Genomic DNA, 23,578 nt, shown 5'->3' on the forward strand with positions numbered 1-23,578 from the left:
TTATAGCATTGTTTAAAAAAAATTATATGTATAAATTCATTTTTCCTAAGGATTTTGACATTGTTGGTTCAGCAATGTCACTGCGTCAAAAAATTGATTCATTCAACATGACTAAAAATTTAACTAGCCAAAGAAAAGAAGCAGAAAAATCTTCTGATGTAAATGTGCAATTTACATCATTAGATGTTAAATTAGTTCTTAAACGTAAGATTAATACATAACATTTAATTAATCGTTAAAAGTATATCTATTAAATCATTTTTTTCTTGTTTTTCTACAACTCTAGGTTTATCAATTAAAGTATTATCTTATGATGATAAAGGCTCTTGGTTAAGTCCATTATTAGACTTTAATTTACTTACCCTAGAATTGTCATTAACACAACAATCATTTAATACAAGTATTGCTTTGAAATTGGGTAGACTGTTTCTAGCTCAGTATTATAAAGACACTATTATACCGTTAGTTGACACTCCAAATGAAGATGAAAATCAGTACCTCTTACTTATGAAGTACACTCTAGTGAGTATACATTTTATATTTAATAATTATCTAAAAGGTAAACAATTATTAAAAAATATATTTTTGTAGGTTGATAAAAATTCTCCAGAATTTTATATTAATAATAATGTATTGCAACTACTTGAATTAAACTTCACTAAGTTATTAGCAACAGCTAATAGGGATGCATTGCTTTACTTTTTTGATTGGATGAATAATGTTAGTGCTAATATAACAAACATGCAAAAACAGTATAATTATATCTCCGAACCTCCATTACAAGTTCAAAAACCAAATAGACTTAAAAGAATGCATTTAGTTTCTAATGCATTATCAACTATTCTTGAAGAATCTGCTGCAAGTAAAGTTCAACAATGTATGTATGCCATAATTAAGTTAAGTATTGACCATTGCTAACTATTATTTATTTAAAAAATATATATTTAGTGAATAAAAAATTAACTGAGGACAAAGACATCAAAGATTTTAAATTAGTAGCTAAAATAGGTGAAATACAACTTATAATTGTATCTGAAGCTGAAGATTTAGCTCATATGCTTATAACTAAACTTGAGTCATGTGTTGAAATAAAAAAATCAGATATTCAAATTGATGCTAAATTACAAAATATTAGTGTTTTTGATCCATCATCAGATACAGTTTATAAACACGTAAGTAACAAGTATTTTAAATTAATTTATAGTCTTGTTCAATATAATTTGTTGAATACGATCAACTGTTTCTCAGAATCAAAACACTTTATTTTAGCAGTTAGCACAATTTCAATTGTGAATTTTCAGATGAAACCACTATTTCATTTTTTAATATAATGATTCACAAACCATTTAACTTTTATACATTTAGATTATTCATGTTGCTGAAAATGATGAAGCTTTAAAATTTCAAATGATAATGTTTAATGAACAATATCTTATTGATTATGATTCACCGGAAATTTTTATTTCAATTTCATCAGGGTGTATAAAATGTGTATTTTTAAATCGTTTTATGACAAAGTTATTAGTAAGTATTCTTAACTTTTAATGAATTATCTATTATTTTAAGTATTTTAATAATAAAAATATATAAACTAACTCAATGAAAATAATAACCATATAAAGTAGTTTGTCAAAATATATTTGTTATATTTTTACTCACAGAGCTTTATAAATCATTTCCAAGCTGGAAAAGCTGCCGTTTATGAAGCAGGGGCTGCTGCTGTAGCTACCGCTAAAATGAATGTAAAATCTGCTACTCGTGTTGCTCTTAAAATTAATCTGAAAGTATGTATTTAATTTCTTTTTTTTTAATAAGTTGTTTTAATACTTGTTTTGCATCAACTTATCTTTATTTTTGTTAAAGGCTCCAGTCATTATAGTACCACAAAATTCTCTTAGTTTGGAAGCATTATGTTTAGATTTTGGATATTTATCTATTACTAACTTGTTTTTGGTTATTCCCAAAGGAACTGATCATATTCCAGCAGTTATTGATCAACTGAGTTTAAATTTACAAAATCTTAAAGTATCTAGGTATGATTATTTATAAGATTAAAATATATAAGTATAATATATGTTTTTTAATATTTTGCTTTCAGAGTAAAATTGAATGATGGTATTAAATATTTTGAGTTTGACTGTCTATTGTTACAACCTATTACATTTTCACTTATTGTAAAACGTAACTTATCATCAGCTTGGTATACCGATCACCCAGATTTTGATATTGTGGCTAAATTTGACTCCATCAAAGTATAATTAATAATTTTTACTTATTTCAGATATAACTATTTGTTTAATGTTAACAAATTGTAACTGTTATAGGTAACTGTTAGTCATATTGATTACATTTTGGTAATGAAGGTATTAAATGAAAATCTAAGTGAAGGAAAAGATGACCTGACTCCTCCAAATAATCAACCATATTTGAACGCAACTCAAAATAATTCAAATGGTTGGTTGTATATACTGAAAACTTTGATAGTTAATTTTGTAAATTAAAATATCTTTCATAATTGTATTTTATTTTTATTAGAAATCAAAGTAATTGTTGATGTTGAAAAAAACAAATCTCAGTCTCAAGAAATCAGAACATTAGCTAAATTTGAATTTTCTGTAAAAAATATCATACTAGAGCTGTTTAAAGAAGGTCCTGATAAGGTAATTGATAAATTAAACTTTTTTTTAAAATAGTATATGCAGTGTGATCACGATTTAAGGTAACACTAAACATTTTGGCCGGATAAACTTTTATTGAAATTAATTTTGGTGGATCCTAGGTGGTACTGAAATACATATTTCCTGAAATTTTTAAATTTTTAACCCTTAAGGTGCACTCATGCGTTGTACACAATGTATTTTTTTTATTTTAACACCTGTTTTTAGCACATGATTTGGTTTGGCCGAATTTTTTCAAGTCAATTTGACTGATAATACTTGGCTCTAAGTTCAAAATTGAATGAATGCCAGCCATTTTATTTTTTTTCATTAAATGTTATAATTTCTATGCAAAAATCTTCACTTCTTTTAGGACAACTATGATTTTAATTTTTATAATTGATTTCCGGATATCAAATTATGAAAACAAATATATTTTTATTTTTTACAAGAAATATACAATCTATACTATTAAGCACAAAAAGTATATGTGAGATTAGGGTAACTAAATATTATGGAGTAACGTTAATAAGAAGCCACCCATCAGTAGCACTTAGCTTGTTTATTATGTAATTACTTATAATTAGAGGTCGGATTTATATTCTTTTAAAATCCTTAAAATATGATGTTTTTATGTCACATAAAATAGGCAATATATTTTCTTAATATTCCTTTGAAATACCAGATATATGATGTTTTACGTCCTTAAATATACAAAATATTCTGTTTTAAGTATATTTAATTGAATTAATTTTACAATAACAATTAATAACTATATATTGTTCTATGGATAGTCGTGCCAGCTAACGAAATAACCGATGTGCTGTCGCAATCGATAAAGAATACCTGGAGATTAATTTTTATTTAAACGAGAAATATGTTCATTATATGCCGGATATTACAAAAATATTCTCAAACATTCTCTAACGTGTTAAATATTCTCTAACACCTAAAATATGCTTTTTTATGTAAAAAACATTTTTTCCTGTGAATTCTGTGTTTCACGGTTTGTAAAGATTTCTCACTCCCACTTAACTGCATGGATTAGAAACAAATATGTAAAATCATAAAAATCCGACCTCTACTTATAGTGTATTATACTATAAGTATGTACATTTTAATTGTTATGTTATTTTACTGCTTTAATATAAATAATAACAATATTCAGTACTATTACTACTACTGTTCTTAATAATAATAACAACCATATTAATAATAATTTAACAATCTAATGAAAAAATAAAATTACTTACATCAACTACATTCTAAAATTAATAAATTACACAGGTAAAATTACATCTATTACTCTATACCTAAACTAAACCTTTTTTTTTCAAAGAATAATGGCTGTCATTCATTAAATGTTGAACTTAGAGCCAAGTATTATGAGTCAAATCGACTTGAAAAAATTCAGCCAATCCAAATCATGTGCTAAAAGCAGGGGTTACTATTAAAAAAAATACACTTTGTACCGCACATGCTTGCACCAAGTGTTAACAATTTTAGAACTTCACAAAATATGTATTTCAGTACCACCTAGCTTCTCTCAAAAATATATTTCAATAAAAGTTCATCTGGCCAAATAATTAGTGTTACCTTAAATGATGATCAGTTATCACACTGTATATAACACTGACATTTGTATCGTATAATTTACAAGTTGTGATTTTGTAATTCTTAAAAAAATTAAAATTGAACAGCTTTACTTATTTTAGATTATATTAGTGGTTATAATTGTACAAAATCAAACAGAAGTAAAGTGAGATTACAATACATGCATAGTCTTGTGAAGTTTAAAGTGTTTATTAATATTTCTTATTTCACTTTTAAACTCAAATTTTAGGCTAACATTATATTCTGTTCTTTGGAATTCAAAATGTATTAATGAATTATGTTCATCACTATAAATTCATTTGCTAACATCATGTTAAAAACACTGACTATGCAGCCATATTAAAGTATTTATTTTAAGTTTATTAGTATTTAATAATACCATTTTAATTATATGCCCTCCAACAGTCAAGGATTTTTTTTTGGGGGGTTCAAGAAGGCCTTTACAATATTTTTCTTTTCTCCTCCCAAAATAAGAATCTCTTATCCAAGTGATTCATTTATCAATCAACACTTATTATTTCAAAAGCTATTAATATTTTTTCTACTTAATTTTTTGTTTCAAAACAAGTAACATTTTTGAAAAAAAATTTACTTAAATTGTTATAATTTTTAATTTTTTTCCTTTTTTTGAGAGCGTGTATTTTTAATTGCTTGTTACAAAACAAAATATATTAAAATCAAATTTTGGAAGATAAGTTTATAAGTTTTTAAAGTTTAGGTGGCAGTATGGAGTAGCACAGTAGTATCCTGGAAAATGCCTGTCCACTTCAGATGCAATAACAAAGAAACAACTTATAACGAAAGTACAGAGCTCATGTGTGGTTACTGACTAACTTCTTATTAACCTATCACATGAAAAACTCTTATAATTATCGTTTTTGAATATTGATGAGTATCAATTATAAATACCATAATTTTTTTTTCTGGGAGCACACATTGTTAATTGTTAATTGTTAATTTATGTAGTTCAAACTTTGTAGACATATTGGCCATTACTGTGATACTCATTGATTTGTGACTGTTTGGTGGCATATGTTTATACTACTATTGTTTAAGTCGATATTTTTACAATTATATCATAATTTATAACTATAAAACTAACAAATTAATATAATATATTTTGTATTTATTACTTATTAGTTAACATTTATTATTAATTGTAAAAATGTTTTTTTTTTATTATTATTATTTTTTTTTTGTAGAATGGTTTACAAATTAAGAATAACAGTATGGGACAATTTATGTTTTCTTCATTAACTGTGGATGGATCAATGCAGACCGATCTTTCATTAGCTTTGACATTATATTTGTTAGATGTAACACTAGATGATACACGAGTAAATAAATCTCCAGGAAATAAGGTAGTACGTTATATGGAGAGAAAGAAGAGTGATCTCGAAAATGAAAGTTTGAAAAATACTATTGACATGAAGTACAAACAAACCCTTGCTGGATCTGATGGTAATTTTTATTCTTCGAAAATCCCTTTAAAATCACTAATTTTCTAACACTTATTGATATTTTAGTTCAGCTGAAAATTTTTAGTTTTAATTTAATATTTAATGTGGAATATATTCAATATTTATTGAATTTCTTTATATTGCCATCTCAAAATCAAGATTTAGCAATAAACGATGTAACAAAAAATGCCATACAAAATAAAACGGTAGTAATATAATAAAATAAACAATATTATTAACACTACAAATTTGGTAAATTATTTATTTTTAAAATATGTTGTAGAAAGAGAAACCAAATGCTATAGAACTAAAAGAAAGCAATAAAACACTTCTGTTAAAAGTACAATTAGAAAAACCTGATATTATATTGGTTGAAAGTTTGGATGACATAAATACAAATGCAATTATTATGAATGTAATATTTTTATCAATAAATAGATTAATAACTTATTAATTATCATAAATTAATTTTAGACTGAAGCTACATTGAAACTGCGCATGTCTACCCCAACTCGTCAAACTATAAATGGTGAAATTAAAGATTTACAATTATACTCTTGCTGCTATAATCCTATTAGAAGAAAAGATACAATGAACCAAGTTAATATTTATTTTTTATGTTTTTATAAATTTGTTTAAGTTAATTTATATATTTATATACATATAAATGTATAATATTTATATTAAATAGATATTAAGACCAGTCACTATAAATGTTATTGGTTCAACACCTGATGATACTTGTCTTAACATTGATGTGACAATGACTCCTTTGATAATATCAGTTACACCAGGTAATCATTTTCTAATGTAGCAATTTAAGTTAATTTGTATAGTTTTTAGAATATTTTGTTTTTCTTAGCCAATATTGAAATGTTAAATCGTATTAATCAAAGCTTAACTGAAAAAAAAGAAAATTTATCTGAAGAACCAAAGTATGATGAACAAAAATATGAAGAATTATGGAATAAAACCATGTTTAATGATTCAGAATTCTGGTTTTTAAAAACAGGTAAACATATTATACAAAGTTATTAAAATTTGATTACTGATTGATATTAACTGAAATATTTCAGAGTTAGGGGTTGAAGCTAGTAATTTAGACAAAGATGATGTATTACCTGTATTAAAGAAAAGTGAAGTTTGTATAATATCTATTCCTTCAATAGTGTTTACCATTGAAGCAGGAATTGGCACTAAAACAATGCCAATGTTGTTAACAGAGTGTACATTTAATGGTTCTGTAAATAATTGGAGCTCTAAGGTAAACTAATAATACTATTAATGAAATAACTAATTTGACCATTGTTGTTGTACAACTTTAACTGGTTAGAAATCTATGATGCATTAATTATTATTCAATTATTTTGATAATTATTTTAAAATAAAAAAATTAATTTCATCTTTTGTAGTCCAAACATTATTTATATTATTAATATTATTTTATTTTTTAGTTATCTGTAGCAGGAGAGTTAACAATGCAAATGAATTATTATAACAGTCGATTAGCTCTTTGGGAACCATTTATTGAGCCTGTTGAAGTCGAATCTACTATTAACACTAAATATAAACCATGGTTACTTGAGCTTAAGGTAATCAATTTGAACATTAAATAATTTTAATTAACTATTAAAATTAATCAATATTTTAGTTGGAGACTTTTGACCAACATCTAAGCCCTCAAGAATTAGTATTTCAAAGGAAGCCAACAATGAAAATTTCTTTGATATCATATGTATGATTTCTCAATAAATGTATTAATAACATGAGTATGTAAAATGTTAATTTTGTTGTTATTTCAATTTCAGGAAACTATTGAAATAACAATGACAAAAACTGCTTTAGAAGTTTTGACCAGTTTAGGTAAAGCATTTAATGAAGCAATTACAGCAGAAATACCACTTTCTAAAAGAATTGAAGCAGCTCCATACGTAGTACAAAATAATCTTGGATTTGATATAACTATCATGATATCAAATACACCATTTAAAGTAATAATTTATTGATGAAATAAAATGATATGTTTAAATTATTTGAATTTTTGAATTTATAGTTGTACAATGTTAGTAACAGCGACGAAGTTGGTGATAATACTGTTCTTAAAGATCGAGAACAGATCAGTCTTTGTCTTAAAAATGATGATTCGGTATCAGACCATTTACGTCAGAATAGAATAACTGAAAGATCTTTAAAAATTAAGGTTGGAATAAATTATTCTAATTAATTTAATCTGAGAAGATATTCTTAAAGTGGTACATTTTCTTTTCAGATTCTGGAAAATAATAATGTTACTGAATTTAGTTTACCATTAATAAAGGCCGACAAAAGATATTTTAATATCAAACATAAACTAAGTACTGTAAATGAACCCTGGGGACTAGTAACTGACACTCAAGTAATTAATGGCAGCATGGTTGTAATATTGCGAAGTGTTGTACAAGTAATTTTATATTTATGAAATAAGATTTGATCATTTTAATAACTACCATTTTATTAACATAGATTCATAATCATTTCAATGAAAGCATATTTCTTTATTATAAGAAACAAGGGAAATTGAAAATGATCGGTAAAGCAAAACCTAACAAACCATTCAATTTACCCGTTCATTCAATTTATTCTCAGACCAAAGAAATATTATTTTGTCCAGAAAAGTAAATTGATTTACCATAAAGTTTATGACAATGCTAATAATACTTTAATCTCTAGATATCAAATATGCGTTAAATCTTTTATTTGGAAAGATATTCAACCAGTTATGAAATTACGAGCAATGCTACAGTGTCCACCAAATCAAGTTGAAGATAGAGACCCATTTTTTATACAAGTAAAGTAAACTATAAAAATGTTTGAAATATCATTAGTAATGATTTATTTTTATTACTAGTTATTAGGAAATATGGAGCATATATATTTTGAGCACACCGATCGATATTTGATGTCTAGTAATTGCTATAATATTCATTTATATCCTACAGTTATATTAGTCAATGCTCTACCAGTAAATTTAGATTGTTTAATGCAAGGTGATTCTGAATTAAAAACATTGGCTCCTGGAGAAAAAATAAACTTACCAATTGTGGAAATTGGCTATTCTTGTCTTACACTACAGGTATTTTATTTTATTTTTTGTTTGTTTAAGTTTTAGGTAAACATTCACAAAAGTTTTATTAATTTAGGTATGGGTGTTGTATAGCAAAGCTAAATAAATTCATACAAACAAGGGTTTAGGTGAAAATTAGTTTGGAAATGTATTAAAGATTTAAATTTAAAATAATGAATTTAGACACTCATTAGGCACTTGTTTTGTAGAATTTGTCAAACTTTACTTGTTACTGCACAAAAACTAATATGTTTATTTTTTATTCAAAAGTAATGATATATTATCTCAGTTGTGAATATTTCTTTCATTTGAATGATATTATTTTGTCTAATGAAATTTATATAAAATACAATACAATTTCTATACAGTGGATTATTATTAATTATTATTTAAGAAAATTAGAAATTTGTTGTGTTTTGTTTATTTTGAATTGTAACAAATGATTTATTTTCATAGATCAAATATTTAGATAAATATTGGGATTGCAAATGTACTGTTGAAGAACGACCTGATGAATTTTCCATTTGGTCATTCACAAATAACGAAGATAAACCTGATACAAATGCTAATATTATCAATTTTGGCATACGAACAGAATTTCACGAAGGAGGAACACATATCAAAACATTATATTGTCCGTTTTGGATGATCAACAAGACAGGAAAAATTCTTACTTATAAGGTATTGGATCAAAGTAGTTTATTAGTGTTTTAGAAGTAACCAAATGCATATTCTAAAAAAATGTATCCCATATCTTATATTATTTATAGGCTGTCGATGATGAGGCAAACATGTTACAACATTCATCAAATCCTACAGAACCTTTAATGTGGTCATTTAAGAAAAAGATATTTTTCGCTAATAAAAAAGCTTATGTTAAAATTGACTCAGGTCAATGGTCTGATAAATTTTCTTTGGATGTGGCTGGAAACTCTGGAACAATTATGTGTAAATCAAATGACATTCTATATCAAGTAATACTTTTGTCATAAATTGTAAATTATGAATATTTTTTTATAAGTATTTATTTTTTATAGATGGGTGTACACATTCAACTTACTAACAATTCTTTGACAAAACAAGTTACATTTACTCCGTTCTACATCGCATCTAATCAATGTCCATTTGCTATAGACGTTCAAGAAATGTATAAGCTACAACAAACTTGGATCAAAGTATATTTAAAATTAGAGTTTGGTCTTTTAAATATTATAAATTGTGTAATTTATTTAAATAGGTGGATCCAAATAGTTGTATGCCATTTTGGCCTCAAAATATTACAGATAAGCTGAACTTAGACAAAATATTTATTTTTCGTATAACTGGTACATTGGATGCTTCTACACCATTGCCGTATTATAAATCAAGAAGTGATTTAATACGTCTCCGAAATAAAGTAAATTATTATAAATTATTTTACTGATCAAATTAAAATGTATGTTATAGTAGATATTTTTAGTTATTATTTTTGATAAATAATAACAAATTTAAGTATAATAATAGTTTTTTTTAATCTAGAATATTATTCAGATTTCTAATATTAAAAATATATTTATAGTATAGTGCTGTTCAAGTGGATATTCAAATGACAGAAGGTGGAACTTATATCACATTTAGTCCATACATGGAGGGAATGGCACCTGCTTTAATTATAAATCATACAGAAAGTTACCTCAAGTTTATTGAACACGATTTATCAGAATATTTAGATGAAATGTTAGTTTTACTTATTGCTTATAATTAAGTTAGATTATGCATTTTTATGACTCAATATATTTTTTGCAGAAAAATATTACCACCTAGGCATAAAATGTTCTTTGCATGGACTACTCCAACAGATAATCCTATTATGTATTGGAATATGATGCAGAATCAAGCAGATTTAAGAAAGGTTAGTAAGAGTTTAACATTTATTTAATACTAGAGTTATATTATTGATAGTGAATAGAATATTGTCTATTGTGTCTACTGATTACAAGAGTTATGTGTGTACTTATATGTAACTTATATGTACTATTGTAATTCTAAAAAAATGCTGTATTCATGTAATATAACCTACAGATAATGGCTTAATGATGATATTAGTATTGTTATTTTTTTACTTAAAATCCAACCCATGTTGACTGAATGAAAGCAAGTAGTTACATAATTGGTTCATTGAAACCAACTAATTTTATTGAAAGCTTAAAATTTATGTTTAGATTGCCATGTTTAAAACTACAATATTAAGTTTATTTTTCAAAATTTATAGTTAGAATTGCCATTTAAAATTATCTATTTAAAAGTAAAAACTTCTGTTAAACATAGAATAAAACTGAAATATTAAATATTAGATATTGAATCAGTAAGTATCGAGTTCCATAGTAAAGTTATTTTAGATTAAGCATTTTCATATTATTATTAATCACAATATTTGAAAAAAATAATTAGTTTCAATCTGATTTATGTTTTGAATATATTTTTCAAGGATGGCGTAGGGACATTCAATCATGATGATGGTATAAAAGTGTATTGGGTTTCATTTTTGGATGGTATACAACGTATTCTTATGTTTACTACTGATGCCAGTATTGCTGAAGAATGTCAAGCTTCGAGCAAACTTGAAATTATAAATAGAGAAATATTAATTTCTATACATTCGTTGGGTTTATCATTGGTGAATAATGATATTTGTATGGAATTGATGTACTTGAGAATTGGAAGGTAAAAACTATGAATGTACATTTTAATTTTTAATAATTATTATTTTTTGATTTAATTATTATTTGCATTTGGTTAGTAGCATTGGATTTTCAGGTTACAATAGTAAACATAATACTTACTGAAATATACACAGTTTATTTTTGCCACGGTTTTTTTTAACATTTGTGCATATTCAAATAATAAACAAAAATGTGCTTTTTAGAATTTGAATTTAATATTTTTTAAGTGTGATATTTGTATTATAGTTCTGGAGTAATATGGGAAACAAAAAAATTAAATGGTTCTCGTTACATACCAATGACACAAAAAGAATGTGAATTAATTGAAACATCGTATATACGCTATACTAGAATGTTGGCAATTGGCGAAAATGAACCCATCGTCTTTATTAAAGAATTGAATATTGAGGTATATTTCTGTTAAATTGTACTATGAAATCAAAAATATTTGTATAAATTAATATTTTTAGGTGAATTTCGCTGAAAATATTATTACAAAACCTTCTAAAAAAAATATTAGACGAATTTACAATACTGGATTTTGGCTTAATTTGCAGTCTTCTGACTATACATCTCAGATACATGCTAAAATAAATAACTTACAAATTGATAGTCAAATAGACAATTGTATTTTTCCTGTTGTATTTGCTCCTGTACCACCACCAAAAACGATTGCACAAACAGGTATGTCTTTATATTTCATTAAAATAAATTTCATAATAATAATTAATTATACATTTATACGTGGATTTTTTTGAATTCGGCTATCAAGGTATACTTTAAATGACAATAGGTATAATTTTTATGGTTAGATTTTTTCAAAATCTGTCCGTTCATTAAAAACCTAAAGTTGATATACTATTTAATTGTATTCACATTGACATCTTGTGCTTGGCCAATGGCCAATTAATAAACATGTAGATATATTTTATATATCTTTACATTTAAAAGTACATTTTAACATTTTGGAAAATCATGTATGAATAATTTATGAATTCAAATTAGACTAAATCAATATTGTACTCAAAAATTACATATTTTGGATAATCCTATATATCCTGCATGAACTAAAATTCAAATCTAACTAATTAATAAATTCATACTTTAGAACGAAAGCCATTTGTCGAGCTTAGTATTGTGGAACGATTGAATAAATACAGTACAGTTAAACAATATAAATATTATAAATTGCTTATTCAAGAATTTCATATCAAACTTGATATTGGCTTTATCAATGCCATCATAAAAATGACTGAAAAATATGAACTCTCTGAAGAAGAAAGGGTTTGTATAGTTGATTTTATTCTAATATTTAGTTAATTGTAGAAAGTATCCCAAATTAAAACTAATATTTTATTTTAGTTAACCATGTTCAATGAAGATTTAACATATGCCAGTAAGCCATTGCAATCTCAAATGATAACTCTTTCTTTACAAGAACAAAAGAATTATTATGATATGCTTCATTTTTCCCCACTTAAGGTTTGTAATTGTGAACCATATATTATTTTGTCAATCAGTATGTAAATACTTATCATAAATATTCTATATCATGTGCATTTAATTTTAAATCATACTTTTGTTTAATTTAGATACATGTTACATTTTCATTAACTGGAGATGAATTAGAAAATATTCCTCCAATTATTAGTATAATCTTGCAAAGTATTGGTGTTACTCTTACTAGTGTTCAAGATGTTGTCTTAAAGTAAGTATTACAATGTATAAAAATATAAATTATAATAAAATAGATATAATTTTATATATTTTATTAAATAAAAAAAAGCAAATAGCTGAGTATGATCTAACATGGTAGATAATAGATGAAAAATAAAACTAAATATGTTTTAATTTCTATAAATTAACAATATTGTGTTTTTAGGTTGGCATTTTTTGAAAGACAATATGTTTTGCTTAATCAGCGACAGTTAATGATGGAAGCTCAACATCATTATGTCAGTCAACTAATAAAACAACTTTATGTGGTTGTCTTGGGTCTTGATGTGTTGGGAAATCCGTTTGGTCTGGTATCAGGCTTGAAGCAAGGAGTTGAAGATTTATTTTATGAGCCTTTCCAAGTAAATAATAATTATTAAACTCAAATATCATTTTTAAATTTAAGTGTATGTCAGTGAAGTATTTATTTTCTCTTTGTGGCACACATGTAAAATAGCAAATTTACATTTTATTGAACCACACCTATGTTGTTAGCTTTAATATTATAATGAATTGACCAACCTATTATTATGAAACCTGAAGTTAAAAACATTGTCTGTATTTGAAAGTTTGCTTTTTTACTTTATTTCAATTGTTATTTGGACATTATAAAAGTTTTTTTATTGGAACATAGTCCTTGACGATGCTAAGATAAAATGTAGAGTTAAAATATTAGTTTAATAAATTTAACTTATTTAATAAATGTAGGGTGCAATTCAAGGCCCAGAAGAATTTGCTGAAGGATTAGTATTGGGTGTAAAAAGTTTATTTGGACATACAGTTGGAGGTGCAGCAGGAGCAGTTGGGAGAATAACTGGGGCCATGGGTAATTAAAAAAATATTGAAAAAATCTTTAATGGTTTTTATACTTTCATTTTAATATAAAAGGGAAAGGGATTGCTGCTTTAACATTTGACAAAGATTATCAAAAGAAACGACAAGAAATAATGAATCAGCAACCAAGTAATATACCAGCTGGATTAGCACAAGGAGGTCGAGGTTTTGTTCTGGTAATTTTATATTTTTGTTATTTTATTTTTTTTATGCATGATAATAAATAACATGATTACTGTCTTAAGTATTGATTTAAATTTAATTAGGGCGTTGTGGAAGGTGTAGAAGGTGTCTTTGAGAAACCTATCAGCGGTGCTCGTAGTGATGGTATTAGAGGATTTTTCAAGGGAGGTTGTAAAGGAATGGTTGGTCTTGTTGCCAGACCTTTATCTGGAGCATTAGATTTTACTAGTGGAACTTTGAACACCATAAAACGGTTTGTATAAATTGCATGATGTATACTACTTAAGAAGATGCCACACCAGCTTGTGTTGTCCCTGGCTTACAAATGTGTACCATAGCAAACTTCACGTTCATAATGATTCATTTTATTTTGTTATTTTTAAAATTATAGGGAATTGACCTATTATATTAAATTCAGGATTATTATCCATGACATGTCAGAGGTTTTTATTGATATTTTAATTACGAAGCAATTTTTGAGTATTTTATAGCTAAATTTTTTTTATACATTTTAAAATGATTATATTTTGCTTCAAAATTAAAATATTTTACTTAAATTTTACTATAAATCAATTAATAAATGGATTATTGTGAATATAAAATGTACCCTTGTTGTATGCTTGTAATACAAAGACAAAACGTCATGCGGGTGTAACATTGTCTTATTATAAATATCAAATTTATATGGTTAATAGAAAAAGGCAAAAATAACAATAAGATAATATGTAATATTTGAAAAAATTTGGTTCTTTGGAATATTTTGTCCTTTAAAGTTTTTGAACAGTTTGTGATAATAATATTTGTGATTATATTACATTTTTATGCAAAAAAAGGTAATCTATAGGCATTCTTGTGAAGAATACATTTTTATTTTGCATTTAGAATACATATTCCAATTAATAGAGTATTAAAGTATTTGAATACTGTTAGAATAGATTATATTTTTTTTTCCTCCGAATACTTTTCAGTTTTGAAATGGTTAGAAATTAACGTGGGTTCATCATATTTTATTCAAAGAATAAAACCATTGTTTATAAAATCAAAACTGACTATGGGCCTGATATTTAATAGAAAAATGTGTTCTGTCACAAATTTAAACTAATTTTCAATTTAAAAGAAAGTATATTTGAATAATTAAAAAAATACAAACAAAAATTATTCAGAATATGCATTTAAATAAAAAAAAAAGTATTCCAATACTTCAGAAGACTGTCTATAGGTTTTATTGGTTTAAAAAATAGAATAGTTGTGGTGAATTTCCATTGAACCGGGAAGTAAGAAAAGCCATTGAAGATATGGCTTAAATAATTTAATTAAATATCTATCCATCATAATAATTAACTGCTAGCCGTAGTTTGAAAAATATTCCGCTAGAAAATAAGTAGAGAGTAGTATGGCTAGAAGAAGAAAATAACTTAATTTTAAATATTCTTTTAATAAATAAATAATATTAATATTAAGAATGAGTTATGTTGAGACCTCAAAATTGTATTTCGATGAAAAACCACATATTATGTTATTTGTTGCACAACTGTACAAGTGTACAAAAAGTTACCAAAATTACAAAAATTACAAAATCCAAGTATCTAAATATCAAGTTTAATATTAATAAAAAGCTTAACAAATTATTGAATTGAACTAAAATGTATTGAAATATCTTTAATCAGGGTTACCGATACAACATCAGAAGTGCAACGTGTTCGTTTACCAAGGTTTTTTAGAGAAGATAAACAAGTGCGACCGTACAATAAACGAGAAGCTGAAGGATATAAACTTTTAAAGGTGAACCAATCTAATGTTTTTAATTATATTTGAACAATTAATATAAATTAATTTTTTTATTAAATGTATGATTGTTTATTACCTTAGGGGGAGTAAGGAAATGGTGGTAAGAAAATAGATAGTATTGGATTTATCTTATACACAATAATAGAGATAAGTATATATTGTGTATATTCTTCTTTACTTCTGTGTTTCTAATCACTTTTTGCTTGCTCTTCATTTTTTGCTTACATTAATTTATTGAAATGCAACAAATTGTATTAACAAATTACATTTAAATAAAACAACTTGTAATTATTTTATATACATAAAAAAAACACTTTTTGAACTGTACTATCATTTTATGTGTTAACCTAACCTAACAAAGTATTTATATTTCAAATAATTTTAGAATAGAAAAATAAAAAAAATTTGATTTTTTAATAAAATGTTATTGCAAAAAACATGTATGTTAGTTTTTGATTTTTTTCCGTCTCCTGAGGTTGTTTGCATTTTACTTGTTGTATGTTTATAAAAGAAATTTAGTATATAATTAATATTGTCAGAGTTTCAATACGTAAGCAAACTAAGATTCCTGTAAGTTATTAAAAATGTTATGGTAAGCAAGTTAAAATGTTTATATTATACTCAACTTTACAAGATAAAATGTTACAGATTGCAGGAAAAGGGGTGTATAAACTATCAGACAACTATATTTATCACATACAAACTATGCCTACTGATAAAGAAATTTTCATTGTCACGTCACAAAGAGTAATGTATATTACTCGGAGTTACTGGGCTGACTCTTATAAAGTATTTTTTATACAATTTTAATATAGTAAAAAAAAATGTATATTTAAAATGTTGTTTCAATTAGATTCAATGGGAGTTTGTTTGGTCAGCTATGACTAGGCATCCAAAAATAAAACAAAACGGAATATCACTCTATGGAAAACCTAATAACAACTTACGTCGTTTTTGGTGTTTCAAAGTTAAGCAGTCTAATGTTAGATTAATTTCAATAGCAGACCCTGAACTATGTTCTGTATGTATTCATAGTTAAACGTAATGTTTATTTATTATTATGACTAATTATTATTTATTCATTTATTTTTAGTGGATAGTTGATAAAATTAATGAGCTTATGGAAAGTGATGATCCAGATATGAAATCCACTCAATCTTCTAATGTATCACTTATTAATAGTTTAGAAGATTAAATATTAAACAATGATTATCTCTCAGCTTGTTTCTCACACTTTGAATGCCATATATTTTTATTCTTCTATATTTCTATTATGTATAAGCAAATTAAAATGAACCAATATTGTCAATTTATGAAAACATGTGATGTATTGAGCTTAATTTTTTTATTATTGATCATAAAAAAGCGTTAAATAATGGTTTGTGTTAGCTTATAACATATATTTTTAAAATGTTATAATTGTTTGTTATTTTTGTTATATTGTGATGTTATCCATTATTATATCTATAAGAGTGAGTTTGTTAAATATTTTTTTTACATCGTATCAATGAGAGTGTTCAATTGTTTCTTTCATTACTTAAATGTTATACTTAATATTTTGATTATTGATCTGTAAAGACCATCATTATTTTTCATTACTTATATATTTTACTTAATTTTATATTATATAATTTTAATTTTTGTAGTTTTTCCATACTTTATTGCACAATAAATTAACTTATTTATTGGAACAATATTATAGGTGTGAGTGAATTTTATGAAACTTTTGAAATACATAATATAGTATGTCCTATAATAATGAAGCTACAAAAGTTTTAAATGAAAAACAATGTAAGATGACTGTTATTCGTTAAAAATAGTTGCATCTAATTAAAATATAGAATTAAATGAAATATTCAGAATGTCAGAATGTATTTGGAGAATCAATGTGGTGATTCTGAAAATTACAATAGTGAATAGATCAATAAAATCTTAACAAAGATTTGCTGGTTTGCAAAACATGAAGAACGTCAATATGAATGATATCGGTTTAAACCCATTACTATGGAATGTAGAAATTACAAGATGACACATCAATATTTTAATGTTATCAAGCAAAATAATAGGTCAAGAAGAAATTAATTTAATCAAGACTAAAACTTATCCAAATATTAGTATTAATAATTTTAAAATATCTTCCTTGTTTGCTATTATAACCAAGATGTCTGCTTATTTTTAAGAAAAAAATGAATTTAACATTTAAATTAGAATAATTAATTAAATGATTTTTTTTATTTAGAAAAATCCTTGCGGGCCACCATGGACATTGGCTGTCACAAAAATGTATCACATATTATGGATTACAATACATTATTGAAATGAGCTTGAGCAGGTAGTTATGTATTATTATTCTTTGAGGAATGCCAGTAGATCTTCTGCATTTTTGTGTACGAGGGGTCCATAATCTGGATTGGACTTAGTGACTGAGAGAATAAGATAATTCAATGAATTATCTGTATGTGCTATGGGTAATAATAATATTGTATTTTGATTTTCTAAGATTTATGCAACATTGTTTCTTGTGAGTAGGTGTGTAAAAGAAAATATAACAATTTGTTTTAACTTCAAAATAATATTTTAGACATTTGAAAGTTAGCAGATGTTTTCTTTGTCAATTATACTTGAATAACTCCAGTTTATTTTAAGTTATTTTTATTTTATCTTAGAAACCAAATGATTTGTTTATTTATATACCTACACTAACTTTACGTAATTAGAAATCTGAAATAAAAAAACGGATACAGTCATCTAGTGATGAAATAGTTCGTCGGTTATTCTAGTATGCGTTGAAAAGTTCAAAATGACAGCTCTAGATGTCGCTGCTGTTATTATCCTAGCTGTTGAGCAAAGATTATGGAGGCTACATAAAATTATGGTCTCCGGGACCCCCAAGGCCCCAAGCTTAGGATATCTGTATACATTTTAATTTTTCTGTTTACTGTATTGACGTGCTGTAAGTAACAACTTTATGAAGATATGTAATAAAACTGACAAGAATAGATCTACAAACTAGTTAATAGCATACTCTGTAAGAAATCAAATGTATTAATTACCATCGTAATTTTTATAGTTTTTAATTTTAAATCTAGAATATTTATTAAAAAAAGTAGGTTTGAAATTTATTCAGTGTCTCAGCTTAATCTTGTAATTTGTAGTGCAATTAATTTCTTTTTAAGATGAAATATTAATAGTTTTCAATTTGGCAATATAATTGTCTTACCAAATTAAAGTTTGGCGGTGGCGAGGGTGTCAGTGATTTCCTATCTAAGTTTCGTATCAAAGTTCAAACAGTATAAGTAAAGCACTTAAGTTGGGTTTCCACTGCACATGGGCGTTGTTTAAATTGTTATGGGTACAAGTATGTAAAATACACACTACTATTACTATGTAGGCGAATAGGTGATTTTTAAACATGCTCACTCCTATTTTTCCCTTTAATAGTAAATTTATTCAAATTCTGATTTTAGAATTTTTAAGAACACTACCTATACCTAAAGGCCATATTTTAAAATTTCTGATAGTTTTTGTACTACTTAAGGAGTGTCTAAATAAGAACCCCCTCCCTTGTTTTCCTGAAAATTATTTAGGATTTAGCGGATGATTTACTTGAAAATTCTGATGCATCTAAATCAAAGTTCTAATGATTAGTTTTTGAGCTATTAAAATCTTTAACCTATTAACGCCCTTATTTTTTATTTATATACGGGGTCACAGTGACGTCTTGCGCCTCCACCGTTACGGCGGAGGAGACGTTCGACAGTTTTACGTATGATCGACGTTTATGTCGAATTTTGTAAACTGCCGTGTATGTTAGTATATTCTTGCTCTATGAGTTAAATCGACGCGATCGACGTTTTGGTCGACGTTATTTTTATTTTTATATAATTATTTAATCACGCTTGACGTTTGTTATTATTAATAGTTGTTTTGTGCGAATAGCCTTTCTTATATATTATACCGTTTGTCGACTCTTAATTAGTATATTATATAATATATATATATATATATTCAGACGGGTCACGGGTTAAAGAGACATCTAACAATACTAAGGACAATAATCCTTAAACTTTAAAGATAACTTTACAAAAATATAAACTATAATTATGTAATACAGCTAATACTAGATGTGTAGTATATATTCTCGGATAATTCTTACAAATTATTTGTATCAATGGATTAATAGTACATTTTAAAATTGTCTAAGCCCCAATATTTACTTAACCTTTTAGATACCATACATTTATAATGCTTAATACACAAAGTTATATAGGTAATTCAAAAAATAGTCCCTCAAATTTTGATTTAGATAGGTACATCAAAATTCTGAAAAAATGATCTGCTTATAAATTGTAAATGAAGAAAGGAGGCTCCTATTTAAAAAACCAAAGTTTGTAATGTCACAGGATTATCTTTAAGTCTTTAAATAATCTTACCTTTAAATTTTATAATAGGCCAATTCACATTATATAAAAACTTGCAGCACATAATTATTGAAACAGGTGAACGAAAATTTGCCATGCGTCGTAGGTATGTGTGTAAGACGTAGGCAATACATGCAAGTACGACTTTCTCTTAAGCTTAACAGCAACAACGCAACATTAGGAGTATTATTATATTGTTTAGTATGTAGGTACATTGTGTACATTGTCTTATTTGGGAAACTATACTCGACATAGCATTTCTAATGATATATCTATAGTCCTATAGAACTAACCTATTCTGTACAGATACAACTGTACAGGCAGAATTACCCACTCATTGGTAGGTGCGGCAATTTTTTTTTACATTAGGAGCCTGCGTATTAATATCAAGTTTAAAGATATTATATATCCACAGAAGAAATGTGTCGGGAGAAACTTTGAAATATATCAATATTTTTTCATTTGTTTAAATTAATAACTTATAATGAAGTTGAATAATTATCTTACAAAAAAATAATTAGCTATATTCTGAATTATTTAGGTAAGCTAATCGGATAAATACTTATAGTATGTCGAGTAAAGATGTACCTATATAAATAACTAATAGTTACACAAAATTGGTTGCCGCCGAGCCGCCGGGGTCTGTTCTTATCTTGGGCAGAGTATAGGTATCAATGACAGGTATTATTTTAAAATTATTTTTCTTGTTTTTATACTGTCAAATCCGGATTGAGTTTCATGGCCGCCTAATGCCACTCTATAGGGCAAATATTTTTGCCATTCCCTTCTCCCTAGAGCACAAAATAAATATAGAAATGTAACTTCATATATATTATGTATAGGTACATTTAGTGTTGAATATTAGCATTACGGCCATATGCTAAAAAGTATGATGATCATTTCATTGTGCTATAATTTAGTTTATAAAAGTATTAATAATATAATAATAATAAATTTATAATAAAATAAATACAATTTGTGGATGAAGGACTCACATTTTATAGTCTTTGAGCAACAGTCCCTGTAGCGCAGAGGATAGCGCGTTGGACTTCTAATCCAAAGGTCGTGGGTTCGATCCCCACCAGGGATGGTATCTTGAACATTTTTTACGATTTTAATTTATTCAATTTATTTAAAATGTGGAAACGTTAAATGATAAGTAAACAATTTTTGTAATGGATTAACTGTAAATTAATTTTTTTCCATTTACAATTTGGTAAAAGCACAAACTTATTTCATATGTCTTGAATATTTTCTATGAAACATATAACATATTAGGTAGGTACCATTATGTCATTGTTTATAAATTGTTTTTAGAATATACTATGGTAAAGGCAGACCTACCTATGTTAACGATTGTCGATTTGTAGAAAATGATTTCGAATATCATTGATACATAAAAAAATTTCCAGTTTTTCAACAACAATAAAATAATATGTATCAGTTAAATATGCATGCGTACCTAACCAAACACTACGGTGTTTGGAGAGTTAATTGAATCGAATTTCATTCACGCTCGCGTTTTTTTAAAGTGTAAAAAAAGAGTCATCGATTCATCTTCTTAATAAAGTTAACATGTAAAAGTTCATATACATTATAATCGTGTATTCGAATTATAATTTAAAAATCTTAAAGATACAGCTTTTAGGTACGTCATTTATTTTTTCGATGTACCCATTGATTGAATAACATTTATTATTATTATTATTGTTATTATTATTTAATTTATAAATTATACATTCGGTAGTTATAGGTATACAAAATAAAATTGTATAATAAGCATAAACAGCGTTGAGCATAATAAGATAAATGTATCTAGATCAGCGGTCCTCATCACTCCTCACTGGGATTTTAGAAAGGGCCAAATAATAAATTTGAAAATTACTTTCGGGCCACATACAATTAATGGTGATGATTTATCTGTAGCTATCTACCTAATTTATAGCAGTGGCGTAGCCAGGACTTTTCGGGGGGGGGGGGGCTGATCAATTTTTTACACAGCGGTGGTTTAGTTTTTGATCGAATACCATAGACCATTAAAATAATTTTTAAATTTTATTAACATTTCGAGGTGGGGGGGGGGCGCAGCCCCCTCAACCTCCCCCTGGCTACGCCACTGATTTATAGAATTGTAGTCTTAACTCTTAATAGTCTACCCTAGGTACAATTTATTTTTAAAACTAAGTGAAAAATAATAAAATTAATGTCTAAATCTTTAATACCTACTAGTCTACTACACAAGTATTTGGGTACAAATTATAATACATTATACATGATATGGTATCTTCAATCTATACAACACTGAGATAAAATGTTTGTTCTCTTATTTTGAACTCATACTTTCAAAATTGTTTGTTGATTTAATTTGATAACTAATCTTGTACATCAATAAGATGTTTTTTCACTAATTTCTGCAACAGTCCCTGTAGCGCAGAGGATAGCGCGTTGGACTTCTAATCCAAAGGTCGTGGGTTCGATCCCCACCAGGGATGCATTGGTATCATAATTTTTTGCACTTTTTTTCCAAATAATTATTTATTTAATATTTAGTTACCTTATTATTTTAATAAAACTTATCGAAAATATTGTGTTGGTATACAATTACATTACATATTTGTTGATATTGACTGACACAAGGTTACTACTATTTATATTTATCTCACTTGTCTTAGTGGATTATTTTATTACCTCATAAAAAAATAATAAATTTATTTATAGTATTACAATGAAAATCAATAAAACCATATTATATGTCACTACTATAAGAACTAGTTGAATTATTATTTTTAAATTTGGCATTTACACGAAAATATGATTTTTCAATATTCGATCAAGTAACTATTTGTCGTGATCATTATGTATGACAATAATTTAAATCACAATAATAATTTTACGAAGCAAATCAAACATATTTTATTTCTCTGTCAATATCACACAATATCTTATTATTATAATATTCTATATTATTATTTTCATTGCACAATAGAAAACTTGAACAGATGAGATGCATATAGATTATACATTCATATAAAATATAACAATAGCCAATAGTAGGCTAGTTGACGGATACGGGTCATGTCAATGTGTGAGAATGTATATG

At 26.1% G+C, this 23,578-nt stretch overlaps 1 protein-coding gene and 2 non-coding genes across 4 annotated transcripts in view; all 3 read left to right on the top strand.

The window, feature by feature from the left end:
- The window catches only part of LOC111026486 (vacuolar protein sorting-associated protein 13), a 28,393-nt gene extending 10,978 nt beyond the window's left edge, over positions 1-17,415 (top strand). The window contains exons 17-61 of one of the 2 annotated variants that reach the window (XM_022304585.1): positions 51-204; positions 287-522; positions 592-877; positions 949-1,172; positions 1,366-1,524; positions 1,662-1,784; positions 1,864-2,033; positions 2,099-2,252; positions 2,325-2,454; positions 2,536-2,660; positions 5,474-5,732; positions 5,798-5,937; positions 6,015-6,146; positions 6,206-6,331; positions 6,423-6,525; positions 6,594-6,743; positions 6,808-6,995; positions 7,186-7,323; positions 7,383-7,466; positions 7,540-7,722; positions 7,785-7,931; positions 8,001-8,171; positions 8,234-8,385; positions 8,441-8,558; positions 8,619-8,843; positions 9,291-9,515; positions 9,605-9,808; positions 9,872-10,009; positions 10,072-10,230; positions 10,393-10,550; positions 10,620-10,725; positions 11,302-11,537; positions 11,783-11,945; positions 12,007-12,220; positions 12,645-12,820; positions 12,899-13,018; positions 13,129-13,244; positions 13,419-13,614; positions 13,961-14,078; positions 14,141-14,262; positions 14,353-14,522; positions 15,937-16,051; positions 16,706-16,846; positions 16,911-17,078; positions 17,151-17,415. In XM_022304585.1, coding sequence (XP_022160277.1) covers positions 51-204; positions 287-522; positions 592-877; positions 949-1,172; positions 1,366-1,524; positions 1,662-1,784; positions 1,864-2,033; positions 2,099-2,252; positions 2,325-2,454; positions 2,536-2,660; positions 5,474-5,732; positions 5,798-5,937; positions 6,015-6,146; positions 6,206-6,331; positions 6,423-6,525; positions 6,594-6,743; positions 6,808-6,995; positions 7,186-7,323; positions 7,383-7,466; positions 7,540-7,722; positions 7,785-7,931; positions 8,001-8,171; positions 8,234-8,385; positions 8,441-8,558; positions 8,619-8,843; positions 9,291-9,515; positions 9,605-9,808; positions 9,872-10,009; positions 10,072-10,230; positions 10,393-10,550; positions 10,620-10,725; positions 11,302-11,537; positions 11,783-11,945; positions 12,007-12,220; positions 12,645-12,820; positions 12,899-13,018; positions 13,129-13,244; positions 13,419-13,614; positions 13,961-14,078; positions 14,141-14,262; positions 14,353-14,522; positions 15,937-16,051; positions 16,706-16,846; positions 16,911-17,078; positions 17,151-17,252 — 7,224 coding nt within the window. In that variant the 3' untranslated portion in view covers positions 17,253-17,415. Of the gene's footprint in view, positions 1-50; positions 205-286; positions 523-591; positions 878-948; positions 1,173-1,365; positions 1,525-1,661; positions 1,785-1,863; positions 2,034-2,098; positions 2,253-2,324; positions 2,455-2,535; positions 2,661-5,473; positions 5,733-5,797; positions 5,938-6,014; positions 6,147-6,205; positions 6,332-6,422; positions 6,526-6,593; positions 6,744-6,807; positions 6,996-7,185; positions 7,324-7,382; positions 7,467-7,539; positions 7,723-7,784; positions 7,932-8,000; positions 8,172-8,233; positions 8,386-8,440; positions 8,559-8,618; positions 8,844-9,290; positions 9,516-9,604; positions 9,809-9,871; positions 10,010-10,071; positions 10,231-10,392; positions 10,551-10,619; positions 10,726-11,301; positions 11,538-11,782; positions 11,946-12,006; positions 12,221-12,644; positions 12,821-12,898; positions 13,019-13,128; positions 13,245-13,418; positions 13,615-13,960; positions 14,079-14,140; positions 14,263-14,352; positions 14,523-15,936; positions 16,052-16,138; positions 16,158-16,705; positions 16,847-16,910; positions 17,079-17,150 lie in introns of those variants that run through there. The other variant, XM_022304586.1, reaches the window with a different exon arrangement.
- A 4,080-nt stretch (positions 17,416-21,495) lies between these two features.
- On the top strand, positions 21,496-21,568 carry Trnar-ucu. The gene has a single exon. It is a non-coding gene; the product is annotated as a tRNA-Arg (tRNA).
- A 1,329-nt stretch (positions 21,569-22,897) lies between these two features.
- Positions 22,898-22,970, top strand: Trnar-ucu. Its single transcript has one exon. It is a non-coding gene; the product is annotated as a tRNA-Arg (tRNA).
- Positions 22,971-23,578: the final 608 nt, after the last annotated feature.

Source organism: Myzus persicae, unplaced genomic scaffold (assembly GCF_001856785.1).
Source record: "Myzus persicae strain clone G006 unplaced genomic scaffold, MPER_G0061.0, whole genome shotgun sequence".
NCBI lineage: Eukaryota > Metazoa > Arthropoda > Insecta > Hemiptera > Aphididae > Myzus > Myzus persicae.